The following is a 19,026-nucleotide window of genomic DNA, read 5'->3' as shown; positions in this document are numbered from 1 at the left end:
AATAGTAAGCGGTCATCGAACAAATATAGAATTTACCGACCGAGAGAAGGTGAAGTCAAAAGATAATCTTGCACAAGAAGAAAAGTTATGTGGACTGCGATGGATTGTTTATCAAAATAATTAGTAAGAGAAAACCTTTATATCTTTAAAGCATACATTGAAGTTTCCTCTATTTCAGAAACTAATAATGCGATATGTAAATAATATAATTCATTTTTCGTTAAGACTTGGGCATGCATGATGCATATTACGTTTGAAGAGGTTGTTAGCTAGAGAGATTTTTGGATGCCCTCATGATAAGAACAGCCACTTTGTATGGCTGATCTAGTTTTGCAAGTATTCACTTTGTTATACATCAACCTTTTCTTTCTAACCAAAATTACAAAATCTGACCACCTCTTTTTTTAATCAACATAAAGGTTGGATATCTAATAAATTACTTGCAACACTCACATAGATTATAAATTTTTTGAGCTATATAAAATTTTTGAACAACACAAACATTTGAGCTATATAAAATTATTGCATGAGTATATATCATAAGAAACCAATTTAAAGGAAAAAAAGCTTACAAATGCAATTTCAGAAAATAACAATTTAGATAGACTTTCTATACAATAGCGTAAAATATTAGATAGCAAACTGAAAACATTTAATAGCCATTAAAATATGAAAACGGTATTTGAATCACATCGATATTATCTTTTGTGGTTAAGGGATTTAGAACTTTTATTGGTTTTATCAACAACAAACCAAATATACATATGGGTGATTGTTTAGTGATAACATTAACAATAACCAGTAACCACAATACTTATAGAGTAAACGATATTTCGTTCATTTAGATACATCTTATGCAACAATATTTTCTTTGTTTGATCAAAAATTTCATTCAACACTTGTCATAAGTTAGTAACAATGTGAAAACAAGGCTTAAAATTGGATTGGATATATAGTAAACGATAACAACGTTTGTTTTGGGCCAAGTTGTTTAATAGTGACAAAATATAGGGATAGCCCAGTTTAGGTTATGACTTCCCAAAAGGTTGCAAATTGCAAATCTTTAGATTGGTCCTATTTATTGATATTAGTATACTATTACCCCTGGTTAAGAAATCGCTAGGCGTTAGTCGGGCGACAAGGGTAAGCCTAGCGCCTAGCAAAAAAATCAGAGATTAAATGGAGATTAATCGAGGACTAGTTTTTAATATAAATTTTAGTATATTTTTATAATTTTAATAATATATATTTAAATCTTATAAAACAAAAACATTAATACATGATTACATTCCAAAAAAAGAAGAAGAAGTCGAGAGAAGAAGAAAAGAAACGTTCTCAGATCAATTTTTACTCACAAAAAGTAGGCTCTGAGACCCAAAATGTTTTTAATCAAATAAATACCCAACTATTAAATAAATCAGATCAATTTTTACTCAAAACAATGGGCTTTGAGGCCCAAAACGTTTTTTAACCAAATAAATATCTAATTTTTGAAACAATAAATTGGCGATAAAAATCGGATAATTCAGGGATTAATCGGTAAACCAGTTTTGTTAACCGATTATACATTAAACCCGGCGGTATACCACTGCCTAGCTATTATACGCCCGATTAATCGGCTAGGCCCCCGATTTTTGAAACAGGGCTATTACCCATCTTAATAATATAATTACCTCACAATAAAAGTATAATGTTGACTTTGATACAAGATTATAAATATATAATAATGTTTACATACATTTTACACGTTATTTTTATAAAAGAAAAATCACATTTTTAACCTTCAAAAGTATCACTGAGTGGCACTTTAAACTTCGAGATAATTTCAATAACACTATAAACTTTTAATATGATTTCACTAATATTTTAAACCTTAAATCTAACTTCCTTGTTTGCACCATCATTCAAAGATGACGGAACAATAATATTCATCAATGTGAAATAGTTAAATTATGTTGGTTTGATTTAAATACTTGTTTAACTAACTTTTAATTAGTTTAATTTAATTTTATTATTTATTAAGATTAATAAAAATTAAAATAAAAAATAAAACAAAACAAAAAAACACTACATCTTCTTCGTCTATTCATCGTCCAACCATAAATTCTCGTACAACCGTACTTTCATCATTGTTACCTATTAGTTACGCCAGTGATAAACCTATGAAACAAGTGATTAATACAGAGGAGAAGAAGAATCAAAGTAAAATAATGAATAATTAGAGGTAAGGTTAGAACATTTGACAAATGTCAAACTGAAGACGACAACATATTTAAAAGATTCATTGGTTTCCATGAAAATTCAATCGGTTTGAATCATAATCTAGTGGAGATGCATATGTCAAAAATATGAATAACGTGAAGAGTAACGACGTAAAAGTTTCGTCTAATATGAAGATGAACATAAATTTATATTTTTCTCTTTTTATAATAAAAACTAACATTACTTTAAATTAAAATTAAATTCACATAAATTAATTATTTTGCATTGACGAATACTATTGTTCTGTTATTTTTTATAGAGGTATAAAGGAAAGTTAGTTTCAAAGTTTAAATTGTTAATAAAATCATTTTATAGGTTTAAATTGTTAGTAAAATTATTATAAAGGTTTATAGTGTTAGTAAAATTCTCTTGAGGTTTAAAGTACTACTCCATGACATTTGGAAGGTTTAAAATGTCATTTTCCTTTCTTTTTTTTAAACACAATTAAGAATTTGTGCGTGTAACCATCCATATATTTTATTTCTCCTTTTACATGAAAAAAGAAGAAACAAATCTATACTAGTATTTTTGCAGCACTTTTTGCTCAAAAATATATTTATGGAAACATTTACCATTGAATGTCATTTAATGCTAATGTTCATATCCAAACAAGTTTAGTTAACATTTTCTACTATCTTTATAACCAAACAGAACTAAAATATTTTAAATATCTATATATATAATATTCTATAATTAATATAGATATTTAGAAAATTTACTCCATATTAAAAAAAAATTATTGTCCTATCATCTCTTTTTTATTTTAAATTTACATTTAGTGAATCATCATATAATACATAAAGTTAATAAAAATGTGAATTTTTCCCTGCATTTTGTGATTTGAGTTTTTTAAAATGAACATATATTACTCAGTTAATATAAAAAGTGTGTGTTCAATATATATATATAGTAAATTATAGAATTTTAAGAAGTTTATAATTTATAACTGATATATCTAAACTTAATAAAAAGTTTAAAATTATGAATATTTAAACATATAAAAATTTTAAAATAACAAACGAGTTATATTACATGACGGGTTATATGACATTACATGATTGAATTGATAATACTAAAAAAAATATCATTAATATGATACTTCAATACGGATTCAATTCTCATTTTACTATTTTAAAGACACTAATATAAAATATATTGAAAATCAAACTGTTTTAATTAAAATTGTATTAAACAAAAATTAATGTACAGTATACCACAAATTATAAACAAAATCACTAAAATTAATAAAATAATATATTAACAAAATTAGTATTTAAAATATTAACTAAAAAATAATAAAAAACTTAGTCCGGCGGCTCATAATCTAGTGACATAATTAAAAAACGAACCCGATTCAAATTAAACCGGGACGAGATCCACGTCAGCAGCACGGTTACACCGCCATCGTTTTCATTTACTTAAAAAACCTTTTTTTCTCTCTCGACGAGACGTTGACTAAAAGTCAAACAGCATCACCGGAATCAATGGCCGGAAGAATATCTCCTCCGGCGACGATTAAGCTCTTCTCCGTTCTATTCCTCATCCTCACAGTCTCATTTCCATCACCAATTTTCGTAAATGCCTTCACTTTCCCGTTCTCGTTCACACAATACAAAACCCTAATCTCAATCTCACGATCCCTCCTTCTCCGCGTCGCTAACCTACGCGCTTCACGCGGAGACGCATTGGGTTCGTCTCGTGTACGATCCATGGCTGAAGAGATCGATCGTGGATTAGGGTTAGGGTTTTTGAGCAGAGCTTGGTCTGTTGGGTGGGATTACATGTGGAACTACGCTTGGAGAAAAGGTGGGATTGACTACGGTGAGATGTACGGTGCGATTGGTGATCTCAATGAGCTTATGGGTTTGGTTACGGAGTTTAATAAAGCTGAATCTAATGCTGGTAAAGCGAGCGCTGTTGCTCGGAGCTATGGCAAAGCTCTTCGTGTTTCGAAAAGATTGCTTAATCGTCTTCTCAGAATCTTTGAGAAATCGGTATGTGTTCATAAAACCCCTTAAAGTATTGATCTTTAGATTCATTACACTAGAGAAAACAACAGAATCTGCTTGAAGTAGAGAAAGAGTGATACTTTGAGTCATCGAGTTGTTCTGTATTTATGTGATGAGTTGGTGAGCTTGAGAGGTGTCTCTTCTATTAGGTCCCGAGTTCGCTTTGATTCTCGTAACAGAGAGTTGTTACACCAACATCTGCTTGAAGTAGAGGAAAGAGTGATACTTTGTCCGTTTACAGTAAAAATGTGTACTGTGGCTTATTGTTCGTTTCTAGTGATGATGTTACTTGACTACTTGTTCTGTATGCGGAGTTTTGTATGTCTGGGTTGAGTAAGTGAGCTTGAGAGTTGTCTGTTTTATTAGGTCTCAAGCTCACTTTAATTCTCGTAACATATACAATATCATAGTTGAGACTTCACTTTTTTTGTTTGTGTTGGCTCAATCTCTGATAAGTTGTTCCTTGCTTGGCTTTGATCTCTCCTAGAGGACATGTTTGCTATTGAAGTTAGTCTTTGTCTCGAGTCATTTGATCTGAGTTTTACTGTTATTCAAGAGGCTGAAAACTTATGTACATTGTTGTGTGTTCTCGTTTTGTCATTGTTAGGGTGCATTGAGGGAGTTTTGGGAGATGATACAAGCTGAAGTAGTAGATGGAGAGTTATTACAAGACTGTCTTGAAGTGGGCGGCAACGACGTTAAGAGTTTGCTTCAAATAGCTAAAGACATGGCTCTTCAGTTCTTTTCTTCTCAAAGCCGTTCCTCAGATGAATTATAGTACAAAGCAGGCGTGCTTTCACGTACGTTTCCTCTTTCCATTTTGTTCCACATCGGATATGTGACGTTGTACAATATTATGCATTAGCCAAATCCTCTAGGAAAAATCTGCGAGAACCGTTTTGTTCGTTACATATTTTAAGGAATATATAGACTGGATAAGTTTAAGGAATATATAGACTAGAAATTCAAGATCTCAGGACATTTTGATAATAGAAAAGTGGGCTTAGAGTTAGATTAATGTAATACCACATGGAGCCTCGAGTTTCTAGTCTATGAATCTTTGAAAAACACAAGTCTACCGACAACTAGACCAATTACAATATCCAATATTTCTATGATTGGTTAAATCTTCTATTCATAGTGAATATTGTATTGATAAAGCAAGTTAAATTCTTCTGTTTCATGGTTCTCATTGCTGGAAGTTTGCCTCTATTGTTGAGTAGAGTTCATAAATGCAACAACCATGTGGTTGTTGAATGGTAGAATAGATCTGAAAAAAACAGTTTTGTATTCAGAATATATATTTTGTTTGAACATGTTTGCCTTTTTTAACTAAATAGTCTCTGTCATAATCCAAATCTATTTATGAATGTCATCAATTTTTTTCATAGTAAGGATTTCTCTTTACTTCCCTCGTCTTATTAAAATTTCATTTGGTGAGTGCTTGGATAAGAAAGTTTGAATCTTGGTTTGAGTAATTATTTTGGGGTCCCAAAGTAGATTTTGCTTTTAAGGAACATATATACAAAACAGAGCAAATGAAAAATTTAATACTTTCAACTACTCAAATTTAGTTCACCATGTCATGTCATGGTGATGATCATCATACAGGGAACTCACTCTCTGTCTTTCATTTAATGTTTACTTCCATCCTAACACATGGTAAATCCAATAACATCATTCTTCACCGTTGATTCGACCAAGCGAAAGTGTAATCAGCCGTTAGATTTGAGATTTCCAAGAATGAGAGGAACATGTCATGCAAGTGTGGAGCCTTCAAATCATGTTTTCATGTTTGTTACAACACTATGATAATTTCATTTCTAAGGACTAGTCATTTTGCTTTTTTCACATGCATTGTGCTAAAATAACCCAAACATGTGCAGATGTGAGTAAATTAGTTTAAAGGGAACTTATCAAGTGATCATAATATAGAGATTTGAACGTAATACCATTTATAATTAAAGTTTGAAGAAATGAAGATTGTTTTAATATCCAGATTGGGAATATTGCAAAATGGGTAACCTGTGAACATTGATGAGATATTGAAATAATGGAATAGCATTATCAATAAATATGATCTTCAAACAAGAAAATAACACTAACTTTGGATTTAAAAATGGGACCACTAAGAAAACCATACATTTTCAACCAAAAAAAAAAAAATACCACAGATTTGAATTTAAAAAAGAGTTCATGAAAGTTTGGTTAGGAGTCTTAAATGATTGTATAACCCTTCAACTTAATAGTTTGTGATCTTATTAAAAAAAAAAATCAAGATTGTGGTATATTTCAGAATAGTAATCTTCAGCTAATCTGTAAAACAGTCATGATTGTTGATAAGGAGGTTATCGAAGTTACACAATCACATAATAGTGTAATTATGTCATTTAGCAGTTCTACAAAATGCAGTAATAAGAGCAGTAGTTAATCTTCAGTTTCTTTCTCGAGACATGTTTTTATAGTAACTTTCATCGAGCTTTGGTACATTTAGAGTAATCAAAGTCAACAGCACGATTCCCAAAGCAAAACATTAAAATCGAACCGTCACAATACAATACAACTTGAATGATCCGTAGTAGTAGTAAAAGAAATTAAACAACAAACAGTGACAGACGTAATAATAACTCTCCTCCACCATCTCTCTCTCTCAATCGTTAGATCCACCCACACACAAAAAAAAAACTCAATAAGTCTTATAAATAATTTCACATATAAAAACACACATTCATTTACTTTGTACATTTAACATCTAAACATCATTGCCGCGTGAACATTTAATGCTTCTTCAACCGTTAAAAAACTTCGTATAAAAATAACATTTTCTCATTCTCACCATATTCTTCAAAACTATATTATATAAACCCATTTTTATCGTTTCTTCACACATTCACAAAACATCATCTCTCTTTCCTCTCCCTTTCACAGTCTTGCTCTAACTCTAAGAGAGATGGCGAGAATGTGTTCCATGTTGGTGGTGATGATGATGGTTGCTATGACCATGAACATTGTTAAGAGTGAACCAATTGCACCATGTTACTTCATATTTGGTGACTCTTTGGTTGATAATGGCAACAATAATCAGCTACAGTCATTAGCTAGAGCGAATTACTTTCCTTATGGTATTGACTTTGCTTTCGGTCCTACCGGTCGGTTTAGCAACGGCAAAACCACTGTCGACGTTATAGGTAATTCTACCTAACTGCATTTTTGCTCTGTTTCCTCTGTTTTTTTTCCCCTTCTCAAACTAATTTTGCTTTGTTTCTTTCGTAAAACAAATAGCTGAGCTTTTGGGATTCGACGACTACATTACACCGTACGCCGCCGCAAGAGGACAAGACATTCTCCGAGGAGTTAACTATGCTTCAGCTGCTGCCGGAATCCGTGAAGAAACCGGCAGACAATTGGTAAAAAAATTTATTACTATTTCTCTTAGAGATGAGCATTTTGATTAAAATAGGATGGAATTTGAAAAAAATTCACCGTTCGGTTCGACAAAATCTTGCTTCGGTTCAACTTGGTTTTCATTTCTGATTTGGTTTTGGATTCAAATAAACTTCAAAAGTATTAAATAGTCATCTTCTTAATATTGTCTTACCATTTATATTTAAAGAGGCATATATTTTAAATTAAATTTAGATGTGTTCGGTTCGGTTTATGTTTTGGTTTTGGTTTGGATCAGCTTCTACATAGATTTGGATTTGGCGTATAGTTCCATAGTTAGTTTCCTTACAAGATCTGTGTGTTTCATCTAGTTCTAAAGCTTCTTAAAGTTTGACTTGCTCTTGTTATTGTTGTTCATTAGGGAGGAAGAATAACATTTGCAGGGCAAGTAGCTAACCACGTGAACACTGTGTCACAAGTAGTGAACATACTTGGTGATCAGAACGAAGCTTCGAACTACCTCAGCAAATGCATTTACTCGATCGGTTTAGGCAGTAATGATTATCTCAACAACTACTTCATGCCCACCTTTTACTCTACGGGTAACCAGTTCTCGCCCGAGTCCTACGCAGACGATCTCGTTGCCCGTTACACCGAGCAACTCAGGGTTTGTACATTCCTACGGTCCTACCTCATCTGTTTTTGTACTTTTTCCTCTGTTTCGGTTCTTTTCTGTTTCTTTATGTTTCTTGATCCTTGAGTGAGTATTATTAAGGTTTTGAATATTGTGCTTTATTGTGATGGAGCAGATATTGTATACTAATGGAGCGAGGAAGTTTGCGTTGATAGGAGTCGGAGCAATCGGTTGTAGCCCGAACGAGCTAGCTCAGAACAGCAGGGATGGAAGAACGTGTGACGAAAGAATCAACTCAGCAAACAGAATCTTCAACAACAAACTCATATCTATAGTTGACGCTTTTAACCAGAACACACCTGACGCAAAATTCACTTACATCAACGCCTATGGCATCTTCCAAGACATTGTTACAAACCCTGCTCGCTACGGTAACACTGCTCTGCCTTCAAAGTTGTTATCTAAGTAAACAATTTTTTCTTATGATAGTTTGCTCATTTTGTTGCTTTAAAATTTGTAGGGTTTAGAGTGACAAATGCAGGATGTTGTGGAGTTGGGAGGAACAATGGACAAATTACTTGTCTTCCAGGTCAAGCTCCATGTCTGAATAGAAATGAGTATGTGTTTTGGGATGCGTTTCATCCCGGTGAAGCTGCGAATATTGTTATCGGAACACGATCTTTTAGGCGAGAAGCTGCTTCTGATGCTCATCCTTATGATATTCAGCAGCTAGCAACTCTCTAAAGAGAGAGAGAAAGAGAAAGACGTGTTCTTTTGCTTGTGTAAGCGTTTTGAATTTTGATAGTTTTGGACTCAAGAAAAAGTAGTGTCAAACTTGGTTACTTTGTATTGTGTGTGATGTCATAACTGTTTATGTAATGATTTTGAGTTACTGTTTGTCTCTCTTTTTTTTCTTAACTCCGTTATAAATTTGATTCGTTCATTACAAATGTGTTCGTCTTCTCTGTATATCTTGAAGTTGAAACAAAAGAAAGTGAAACTAAAGAAGAAGATAAAACCAATGTGACTGGATAATATTGGAAATGTTGTTGGATGATTGGTTGGATACTTGGATAAGTCAAAAAAATTATTGAAATTTTATTTTAATAATAAAAAGAATTGATATGAACATTAAATTCTCCTTCAATTTTTGATATCCTTCAAAAATTGCAAAATAGATAGCACAACAATAATTCTTTAATCAATAAATGGTAAGACTACAACTTGATCAAAAAAAAAGTGATTTAAATTTTGTAAATTGGTTTTGACATAGAAAAGAGTTTAGAGGATTAAAAAATAAAAACTATAACTCTACAACACAATTCTTAATCTCTTATCATCAAAGGTATATAAATAAGATGAAATGAAACCAAGATTATATTCATATTGGGCCTGTGATCTTGAAAATGTGACAAAAAATGAAGCCCAATTTTGTGTGGTTGCCTTGTTTGCCAGCAAGGATTGCTGATTGTCCAACACAAAGCTCTTATTATCTCTTTCAGATTGTTCTTTTTCTTTTTTCTTTTTTTTTTCTGGATAGAGAGGATAATGAGCTCCTTGGGATTTTCAGTTGGAACTTGTTCTCCTCCAAGTGAGCAAAGAAAATGCAGATTTCTTGTGAACAGTAGCGTAAACAGAGCAGAGGCTATCAACTTGAGGAACAAACAAAAAGTTTCTCCTGATACTCATGAGTTAAGTCTTGTCCAACTAGCTTCATGTGGTAGAAGAGAAGCAATCGTTGGTTTTGGTTTCTGCCTTGGCTTTGTTGATACAGTTTCTTCAGCCTTAGCCGAAACAACTTCTTGTGAATTCTCTGTGTCTCCTTCTGGTCTTGCTTTTTGTGATAAAGTTGCTGGTTATGGTCCTGAAGCTGTTAAAGGCCAACTAATCAAGGTAATTAAGTATATCAATTTACATTTAGAGTTTTGTAATTTGTTCATGATGTTTGATAATTCTTGGAATGTTTCTTGCAGGCACATTATGTAGGGAAGTTGGAGAATGGGAAAGTCTTTGATAGTAGCTATAACCGAGGAAAGCCTCTAACATTTCGAATTGGTGTTGGTGAGGTAATTAAGGAAAATATATTAAATTTTCCAGAAACTCACTTTTACATACAATGTGAACTTTTAGAAAACATATTGTGGTTTAATATGATACAGGTGATTAAAGGTTGGGATCAAGGAATCCTTGGCTCTGATGGAATTCCTCCTATGCTTACCGGTATTCTCAAGAAAGCATTGCATATATGTTATTGCATACATGAAACTTTATTTACAAGTAACCTGATAATGATTAACACCAGGCTTAGGCGCTTAGACCGCTAATACATGAGAAACTCCGGAAAAAATCTTTGAATCTATATGAAAAATGCATGCTTTCTTGAGAAATTATATGCGTTGGAACACAATTATTTAAAATTATATGCGTTTGAATTTGCTTTGATTCTACATTACTATCAAGTATATGAATCGACATGTATTTTGAAAACAGCTGGTTCTTAATTACCTCACCAACACCTATTATAAGTATCTAGATTAGTCTACATACTGTTTAAAAGAGCGTAGGGGGAGGATGGTCCAATTATGATTAACCGAATCATTGATCCAGAGTTGATTTTTAAACAGAAACATTGTCATGTTTTCATTATTTTCTTGCTAACTAGTTTTGGATTCGGTTTCTTTTTTTTTTTCAGGTGGGAAACGAACTTTGAAAATTCCTCCAGAACTAGCATATGGTGATCGAGGCGCAGGTTGCAAAGGAGGTAAATGGAAAAGCCAAACGGCTAAAACCTTTTCTTGACTAATATATTAATCATAATATCGTAGGTTAAATTGTTGATACTTAAATAACTAACTAATGAAGCCTAAACTCTTGTTTTCGTGCAGGCTCATGCCTTATTCCTCCAGCTTCGGTTCTTCTCTTTGACATTGAGTTCATAGGTAAAGCTTGAGAGAGCTTTTTGCTCTGTCTTTCTGAGCCATCAACTTTGTTCAAATCATCCTTATAGAAAAGAAAAAAATTATGTCTATTCTCAAGTGAATATTTCTGGCTCTTTCTAACTTTGATTGGTTTATTGGTGATAAGCTAGTTGATACCTCTGTTATCGAGCTACTACTAAAATATGATTTCCAAACCAAGTAAACCGGTTTAAATTGAAAAGTCTTTCATGTGAGTATCTCTCCATTTTTGTTTGGACATCCTTGGATGTGATTGCGCCAACTACATCAATTGGGAACTTACTCTTCAAATTAGAAATGCACTTACACTTGTTATATTAAATCATAAGATCGTGTCCATTAGTGTGTTAGTGGGGGTCTTAAAACATTTTAGATGCATTTGTTATAGTAAAACACATATTATACACCACTTTACTAATGGTCTTGTGGACTACATTAGACATATAAAACATACGTCCATATTGGACATATAAACATATTTATTATTATTCGATACGTACACACCAACTTCATTACGGGAAGGGAGCTAATTTCTTCATCTCAGTTTCGACTATATCAACCGCTAATCCTTTTCCGTGATGAACCCAGTAATCAGCCATTGGGTTTTTCCTCTCCGGTCCCATAATATCAACCCGAGACGCCTTCAAAGATTCCGTCGAAATTCCATATTCATCATCACGTTTCTTCAATAGCCCTGGCTTGATCTTCCCCATATTCACGTCTTGTGGTGACACCATCAGTGATGGTGCCCCTAGTGGCAATTTATCCCCTAAAATTTACAAAAAAATTGACACTCATAAATCTTCAAAACTTTATGTTTCGATTGTACTCGTTCGAAAAAGATTTTAAATATTTATTAATAGTTACCGCGATCGGTCTGCCAAGTGCACCAAAACTTCCCATACGTTTTGGCAATATTTTGAAGCTCCGTCTTAGCTACAAGCTCAGGGACCCTCGGAGTTACTAGTAGACCGGTCTGGATCTACAATAACAACAATATACGTCTAGTCAGATATATGTCTCTAGAAGTAAACTAACGGTTAAGTATAAGTAATAGTCCAAAAGAGATCGATAAACTGATAAAACTAAAAGGTTATGTACAAGTTAACCTCATAGTCATGAGAGTGCCAAAGCTTTTGCTCCTCCGGTGAAAGTGCCTCAAATAACCTCTCCGACACAATATACTCAACCCCTGAGACAATTGAAACAAGAGACATTTAGTTTCGGCCATTCGTTGAAAAAACACTTCTAAAATTTTTCAAGTGTTGATATATATAGATTCTCAAATATTTGTAATTAATTACGCATGCATTATACTTCAATAATTATTTCGTTTATATATAAAATAATAATGCGTGGAAAAAGGTATGCATATATGATATAACTAGTAAGATACAGACCGATGAGATGGGTTTTAGAGGAGTTGCTATCGTAAACAGCACACTGAAGAAAGTCTTGGTTGAGTCGATGAACATAGAAATTGACTTCGATCTGACGGCTAGGATCGTGACCGTAACAAGCGAAAGAACACAAGTGGAGACTCATCTGTTTGATAGGCTTCAAAGATTGCATCATCGCCGCTCCTTTATCAATCATCACCGTCTTCATGGTCTCCGGATCTCCCGGAGGTTGGTTCTCTGCCCCGTTACGTGCCGGATAAGCTCCAGGACGCTCATCACTCGACGCCATTTGGTTTCCAACACACAAATTACTTGAACAACGTTTGATTGTCAATCTTTCTTCTTTTGTTTTTATAAGTGGTTTGATGTGAATGCGCTGGTGTCATTATTGCATGAGAAAATTATGACGTGGATGATGTGAGACGGACACGTCATTGCGCTTTTAGTGGTATTGTGGCAAAAAGATGTTGACATTGAGTTTTGTAGACGACACGTGGATATGCTAATGATAGGGATTAGTCTCTGGACACTTGGCACATTGAATTCGATTATGACTTAAAAATGAGACTCTTAAATTGGTTTATTAGTTTTGTTCCGTTTACAAGATCACACAAATTAATACATAACTGCATTACATAAGTTGAGACTTTGAATAATTTTATGATTCATACAACTAATAATTAAAAGAGAAGAGATCTATAAATGATATATTGTCTAATCTGTTCTAATTCTATATATACACATAGTATTTTGCTTAATTTGGGACATAAATCTCGAAAGAAAGATTAATATAGAAATCCCAACGGTAATAATACAACGTTAACTCCGTGTTGGTCCAAACTTAAAAACACTGCTTCCGAATCTAGCTTTGCTTCGGATCCCGAACCTAAAAAAAAACCACATGACCGTTACACCGATCCTAATTTAAATACAAAACATCATCACTCTCCCCCAAATCTCTCATCATCATCTCTCTCTCTCTCTCTCTCTCTGTTTCTTCAATGGCGACGAAACTCATACTCAAGAAAGCGACGAAATCAATCAACCGTCACCCACGTAACTACCTTCGCCGTCACCGGAAATCTCAGATCGGAGGATGCTCACCTTCGCCGACGGCAACAACCGTCATCGCCACCATCAACAAATCTATCTACAGATGTCACCGAAGCTTCCTCTGTTTATTCTCTCGCCACGGAGCCAAAGGATTCAAAATCCTCAAACCCCGCAAAGACGTAAACGATCTTCATCAAAACTCTCCGCCGGCGCCGTACTCTCTGTTTCAAGAAAGATCCGGCAAAACCTTCGACGAGACTAAGAAGACGATCGTGTTGGATCTAGACGAGACGCTCGTCCACTCGTCCATGGAGAAGCCAGATGTACCGTACGATTTCGTCATCAATCCCAAAATCGACGGTCAGATGTTGACGTTTTACGTGATCAAACGGCCAGGAGTGGACGAGTTCTTAAAGAAGATCGGAGAACAGTACCAGATCGTCGTTTTCACGGCGGGGTTGAGAGAGTACGCGTCGCTGGTGCTCGATAAACTCGATCCCGACCGGGGAGTGATATCTAGAAGCTTCTACAGAGACGCGTGCAGCGAAATCGACGGGAGGCTAGTGAAAGATTTAGGGTTTGTGTTGAGAGATATGAGGCGCGTGGTGATCGTTGACGATAACCCGAACTCTTACGCGCTTCAGCCGGAGAACGCTTTCCCGATTAAACCGTTTTCGGATGATTTGGGAGATGCTGAGTTGGAGAAACTTGGTGAGTTTTTGAATGGTGATTGTGTTAAGGTTGAAGATATGAGAGTTGCTTTGAAGGAGTTTGTTGGAAGAGATGAATGATTTTGATTTTAGTTATGTTTTGTGTTATTAAGAGAGGATTTGATTTAGAAGACACTGAACAATAGCTTTGTTTGTTCGATTTGTCTCAATGTGTACATCCTCAATTCGTTGATTTGTTTGATTAGTGGTGTTTGTCTGTGGTTGCATTAAACGATTTTAATGAAATGTTTTTTTTTGCATTTAAAGTATGGATATAAAAGTTAGATATGGGTTTTTATTGGGCTCATATATTTAAATTAGTTTTTTTTGGTAATTAATTATTATTTCGAGTCAATATATATTTTAAGTTCTTTGAGATTTTTAAGATCTAGACTTTAAAAATAAACTAGATAAGGTTGTCAAAAAAAAAAAAACTAGATAACGATCTGCCCGATGTGCGGGTTTAAAGTTTTGTAAATTAAATTAAATTTAATAAAAATACTGATTTATAAGCATACTGATTTATAAACTACATAAAAACTATATGTAGTTTATAAATTTTTTTTTTGCTATAATATACTGATTTATATCTATTTACAAATTTTTTATTTATATTACCATTAAAAGCATATTTTTTACACTGAAATATATTATATGTCACAAATATATTCTTTACTACCACCTAGAAAATGTTTGTATGAACACATTAAGTCTACTCCTGGCCCACGTATATCTGACGGTCGGGAGGCTTTAAATACTTGTTTACCGACCTACAAATCACCATATGATATTTTATTTGTTTTGTCCTCACTCGCACAATTCCGACAATCACTTCTCGAAATGTCACCCATCCTGAAACTACTCCAGCTCAAGCACGCTTAACTCTGGAGTTCTCTCAGGACCCTTGATCGAAAAGATAAATGCACTTTGGTGACATAGGTGGTCAAATCAATTCCTTTTAAACATATCCACAAACCAATGTGTCATAGTCTCCGAACTCCTATAGATCTATCAACAACAATTTATATTTTTCCAATCTATCTATTTATATTTGCTGTAAGCTTGTATTTGATTAGCCTATTTTATCTAACTATTAGGTTGATGAGGTTTTACTCCTTATCTCCCTTTGGGACTAATAAATGGTAATAATTATGTTTGCAAAAAAAGGATCTATGACCAACCAATCAAAGAAATTACAAGAAAATTAATTTGACATAGATAAAGAAATAATAGAAAATTATAAACACAATAATATATGAATCCCAAATAATTCAAAGATGAAAAGATAAATTAAATAAAAAATCTAACAATATTACATTAAATTTTAAAATACTGGATTAAAAAAAGAAGATGCATGTATTAATTTTTTTTGGTCAACATATTAATCTTATCTATTCTAAACTGAAAAAGAAGAAAATAGAAGAAAATTTTGGTTTAAAAAAATAAGACAAATTTACAATTAAATTTTTTTTACCAATAGAACAAAGTTGAAAGCAATATTTTTGAATAAATTATTTTGTTAGATGAAAAATATGAGATGATCTATCTTATTATATAAAGTAAGGTTTCAAAAGTTACTAACTCACCAGATCGTGACACGTGTCAATTTCAAAAATTATTAGCTCATCAGATCGTGACAACTGTCAATTTTACACAAATTTTTACTTTTAAAAGAAGAAAATCTTACTAACTCACCATATCGTGACACATGTCAATTTCAAAAGTTACTAACTCACCAGATCGTGACAAGTGTCAATTTTACACAAATTTCTAATTGGAAAAGAAAAAATCTTTTTAAAAAATCAAGAAATAAAAAAATTACTAATCATAAAATCTTATTATAAAAGATCATAACATTTGTCAAGTATACTGATGAGATGTTGATATGTGTCAAAAATTATTATTTTTTCAAAACAGCTAATTAAGATAATAGCATTAAATCTACATAAAATTTACATGTTTATATCTAAAAAAAATTTCCTAAATCAAAAAGGAAAATTAACAAACTAATATATCTTTCATTGTACGCTAATTATATTATAAGTGTTTTCTTAATTAGATTTTGACATATATAAACAAAAAAATAATTCATTAAACATGTATATTATTATTAATCAATAAATAGGGAATAACAAATCTAAAAGAAATAACATAAGTTATGTCAAAAGAATTGTTATTTTTTAAACCTAATAGGACAGCTAATTAAGAAAATAACATTATATCTACATAAATTTACATGTTTAGAAAGCTTTGATCTTTGATTTGTTCCTGATATAATTTTGCTTATCTATTGTGGGTCTTTTATTCATGCAGGTTCTTCAATGGAAGCTATCATATGCAATGAAATAGAATCAAAGTATATAAAGCCTGCTAAATTAATCGAGTATGGAGATACTGATGGATGTTCCAAAAGTGATTCTACAGTTAGTAGCATTATAAGTTTCGAAGATTAATCGATGGTTGATGTTTCTGGTCAAAATCTAGAGTTTTCTCTTCTGGATAATGTCAATGATTCCGGTACAGAAACAAAAGCTACTTGATCGAGTAATTGAGAAGCGATTTTGAAATTTGGGAAGTTAGAACTGTAAACCGTTTTAAAATTGGTTTCAAACCAGATTTATGTGGTTTTTTATCCGATTTGGTTCGTAAACCGTTTAAACCTAGGTATTTAGAGAAATATATGAGAACTTTTGATTGGATAGAAATAAGTTGAGAACTTACGATTCAAGAATATTTGAGACGATGTCATAGTTCTAAGTAATTTTGGTACAATGCGATACTTCTGAGGAGTAAACAGGTTATCGATCCTTTAACGTGATTATAACATATATCATGTTTTTGATTGTTTATAAAGTTTATATTTTGAATTGTTTATAATTTTCAAATTTTTAATTTTATTATGTTATATTAACTTTCTTTCAATTTCTCAATAAAAAACTTTTATTGGATTGGTCATAAAATCATTGTACTCGAGTAGATAATTTTCACCAGTTGTTCATCCAAAATATCTTTGGAGTAAAAAAAATTATGGTTAAAAAAATTATGTCACAAAACAATTTTAGTAATTATAAGAACTATAATTATGCCACAATGAAAGTAAAGCAACATAAAATTTGTTTAATTTGTTTAAAAGACATTTTAGGTGGTGATAAAGAGCATACTTTAACAATAAGATAATTTTGGGTGTAAGAGCATATTTTTAATGGTAAAATATACAGTAAAATTGTACATGGTTATTAATTATATGTTGTTTTGATGAATTCTTTGCATGTAAAATATTTTGTAATAAGTTGTGAAATGTTCTTGAAATTTGATAATAATAATATTTGTAATGATGAGTATTTGGCAAAAGTTTTGGTGGGGTATAAATTAGCTTTAGATTATTGTAATAATTGTTATAGTATATTTAAAATATAAAAATATAAATAAGTGTTTGACGCTAAATGCAAATATGATTTTTTTCTCTAACTAAAATTATTAAAATATTTACTTCAAGAAATATTATTTGTTTCTATTTTTTAAAAAATTATAGGGTTTAGGATTTATTTTCTTCAACAATTTTAAAACCCGCACATCGTGCGGGCACTTATCTAGTGTTTATATAGAAGTGAATATTTACAAAATTTAGAATTAATAATTAACTGTATATTTTCCTTAATCCTATTTCTATATTCTTTGTAGAATTAATAACTTAAAATTAATAATGTTATAGTTTCCTTATAATTATTTAAAAAATTAATTTTTTTTAATTTTTGGATAATTATCATTTAACATTATTAATATTGTTTAAAACAAAATATTTTGTTTTTTGTTGTAATCTCAAATCCTTCCTATTAAATATTAACTTTTACACATGTCAAAATCTTGTTAATGGCTAACTTTCAAACCACAACTTTTTTTTCTTTCAATTAAACATTAAATAAATTATAGATAACTCTAAGATTGGTTGCCTAAACAGGAGGGTAAGAGTTTACAAAAGAAGTTTCAGAAACCACAACTTTATATAATAAGATAAACATATCTTGAAAGCTTAGATTGTATAATTTTAATGTGTGTCACTCAAACTATTATGAGATTATTTAAGACATATCCAAAATTTATGTTTATAGTAATCCTATATAAATAGAGGCTTATCTCTCTCTCTCTCTCCAACTTCACAAGCTTTGGAAAAATTTGTTTTTGTCATAGTTTTAAATTTGTTTTGAAGAAAATGGTTGTACTTTTTGTAAGAAACTCTAGCATCAAAATATAAATACTTTTCTTCATATTCAAACGAATTATATTGCTTATATATATGATAAATTTACTGAAGATTTTAATTGAATTTTATTGTTTTGCAGAAAGAGGAACTTCGTTTTAAAATTGAATCTACTGACGAAAAGACTAGTCATGACGCAATACGACGTATCGCTCGTTGTAAAGGTAATCTCAAGCACCACTCGTATGGTTAAAACAAATAATTAGTTAGAGATACACATGTTATAATACAAATCATAAATTTAGACTTAATTAAATAGTTATTTACTTATTTTGGTAAACAAAAAAAATTAGAAATTTATTAACTTAAATGATAAATGATTTTTTGTTAATAAATGATCAAAAAGGTATTGGATAAAC

The 19,026-nt window shown here is 31.8% G+C and overlaps 5 protein-coding genes across 5 annotated transcripts; 4 read left to right on the top strand and 1 right to left on the bottom strand.

Annotated features, from left to right (window-relative positions):
• LOC104724833 lies at positions 3,649–5,454 on the top strand. The gene is made up of 2 exons (XM_010443384.2): positions 3,649–4,256; positions 4,879–5,454. Exons 1-2 carry the CDS (start codon positions 3,747–3,749, stop codon positions 5,047–5,049), a joined length of 681 nt encoding a protein of 226 aa, XP_010441686.1. The 5' UTR covers positions 3,649–3,746; the 3' UTR covers positions 5,050–5,454.
• Positions 7,096–9,207, top strand: LOC104724832 (GDSL esterase/lipase At5g45670-like). Its single transcript, XM_010443383.2, has 5 exons — positions 7,096–7,459; positions 7,554–7,678; positions 8,077–8,322; positions 8,465–8,720; positions 8,810–9,207. The coding sequence occupies exons 1-5, from the start codon at positions 7,222–7,224 to the stop codon at positions 9,031–9,033; spliced, it is 1,089 nt and encodes a 362-aa protein (XP_010441685.1). The 5' UTR covers positions 7,096–7,221; the 3' UTR covers positions 9,034–9,207.
• LOC104724831 (peptidyl-prolyl cis-trans isomerase FKBP13, chloroplastic) lies at positions 9,775–11,387 on the top strand. The gene is made up of 5 exons (XM_010443382.1): positions 9,775–10,182; positions 10,263–10,355; positions 10,449–10,509; positions 10,982–11,050; positions 11,175–11,387. Exons 1-5 carry the CDS (start codon positions 9,838–9,840, stop codon positions 11,237–11,239), a joined length of 633 nt encoding a protein of 210 aa, XP_010441684.1. The 5' UTR covers positions 9,775–9,837; the 3' UTR covers positions 11,240–11,387.
• Positions 11,598–12,988, bottom strand: LOC104724830 (oil body-associated protein 2A). Its single transcript, XM_010443381.2, has 4 exons — positions 12,647–12,988; positions 12,356–12,438; positions 12,114–12,228; positions 11,598–12,015 (listed from the first exon to the last, which is right to left on the bottom strand). Exons 1-4 carry the CDS (start codon positions 12,933–12,935, stop codon positions 11,759–11,761), a joined length of 744 nt encoding a protein of 247 aa, XP_010441683.1. The 5' UTR covers positions 12,936–12,988; the 3' UTR covers positions 11,598–11,758.
• LOC104724829 (CTD nuclear envelope phosphatase 1-like) lies at positions 13,527–14,695 on the top strand. Its single transcript, XM_010443378.2, has one exon. The coding sequence runs from the start codon at positions 13,648–13,650 to the stop codon at positions 14,488–14,490; it is 843 nt and encodes a 280-aa protein (XP_010441680.1). The 5' UTR covers positions 13,527–13,647; the 3' UTR covers positions 14,491–14,695.

The sequence above is a fragment of the Camelina sativa genome, chromosome 11 (assembly GCF_000633955.1).
Source record: "Camelina sativa cultivar DH55 chromosome 11, Cs, whole genome shotgun sequence".
In the NCBI taxonomy this organism is placed as follows: Eukaryota; Viridiplantae; Streptophyta; class Magnoliopsida; order Brassicales; family Brassicaceae; genus Camelina; species Camelina sativa.
The sequence above is the reverse complement of the archived record's forward strand: the minus strand, read 5'-3'. Positions and strand labels throughout refer to the sequence as shown.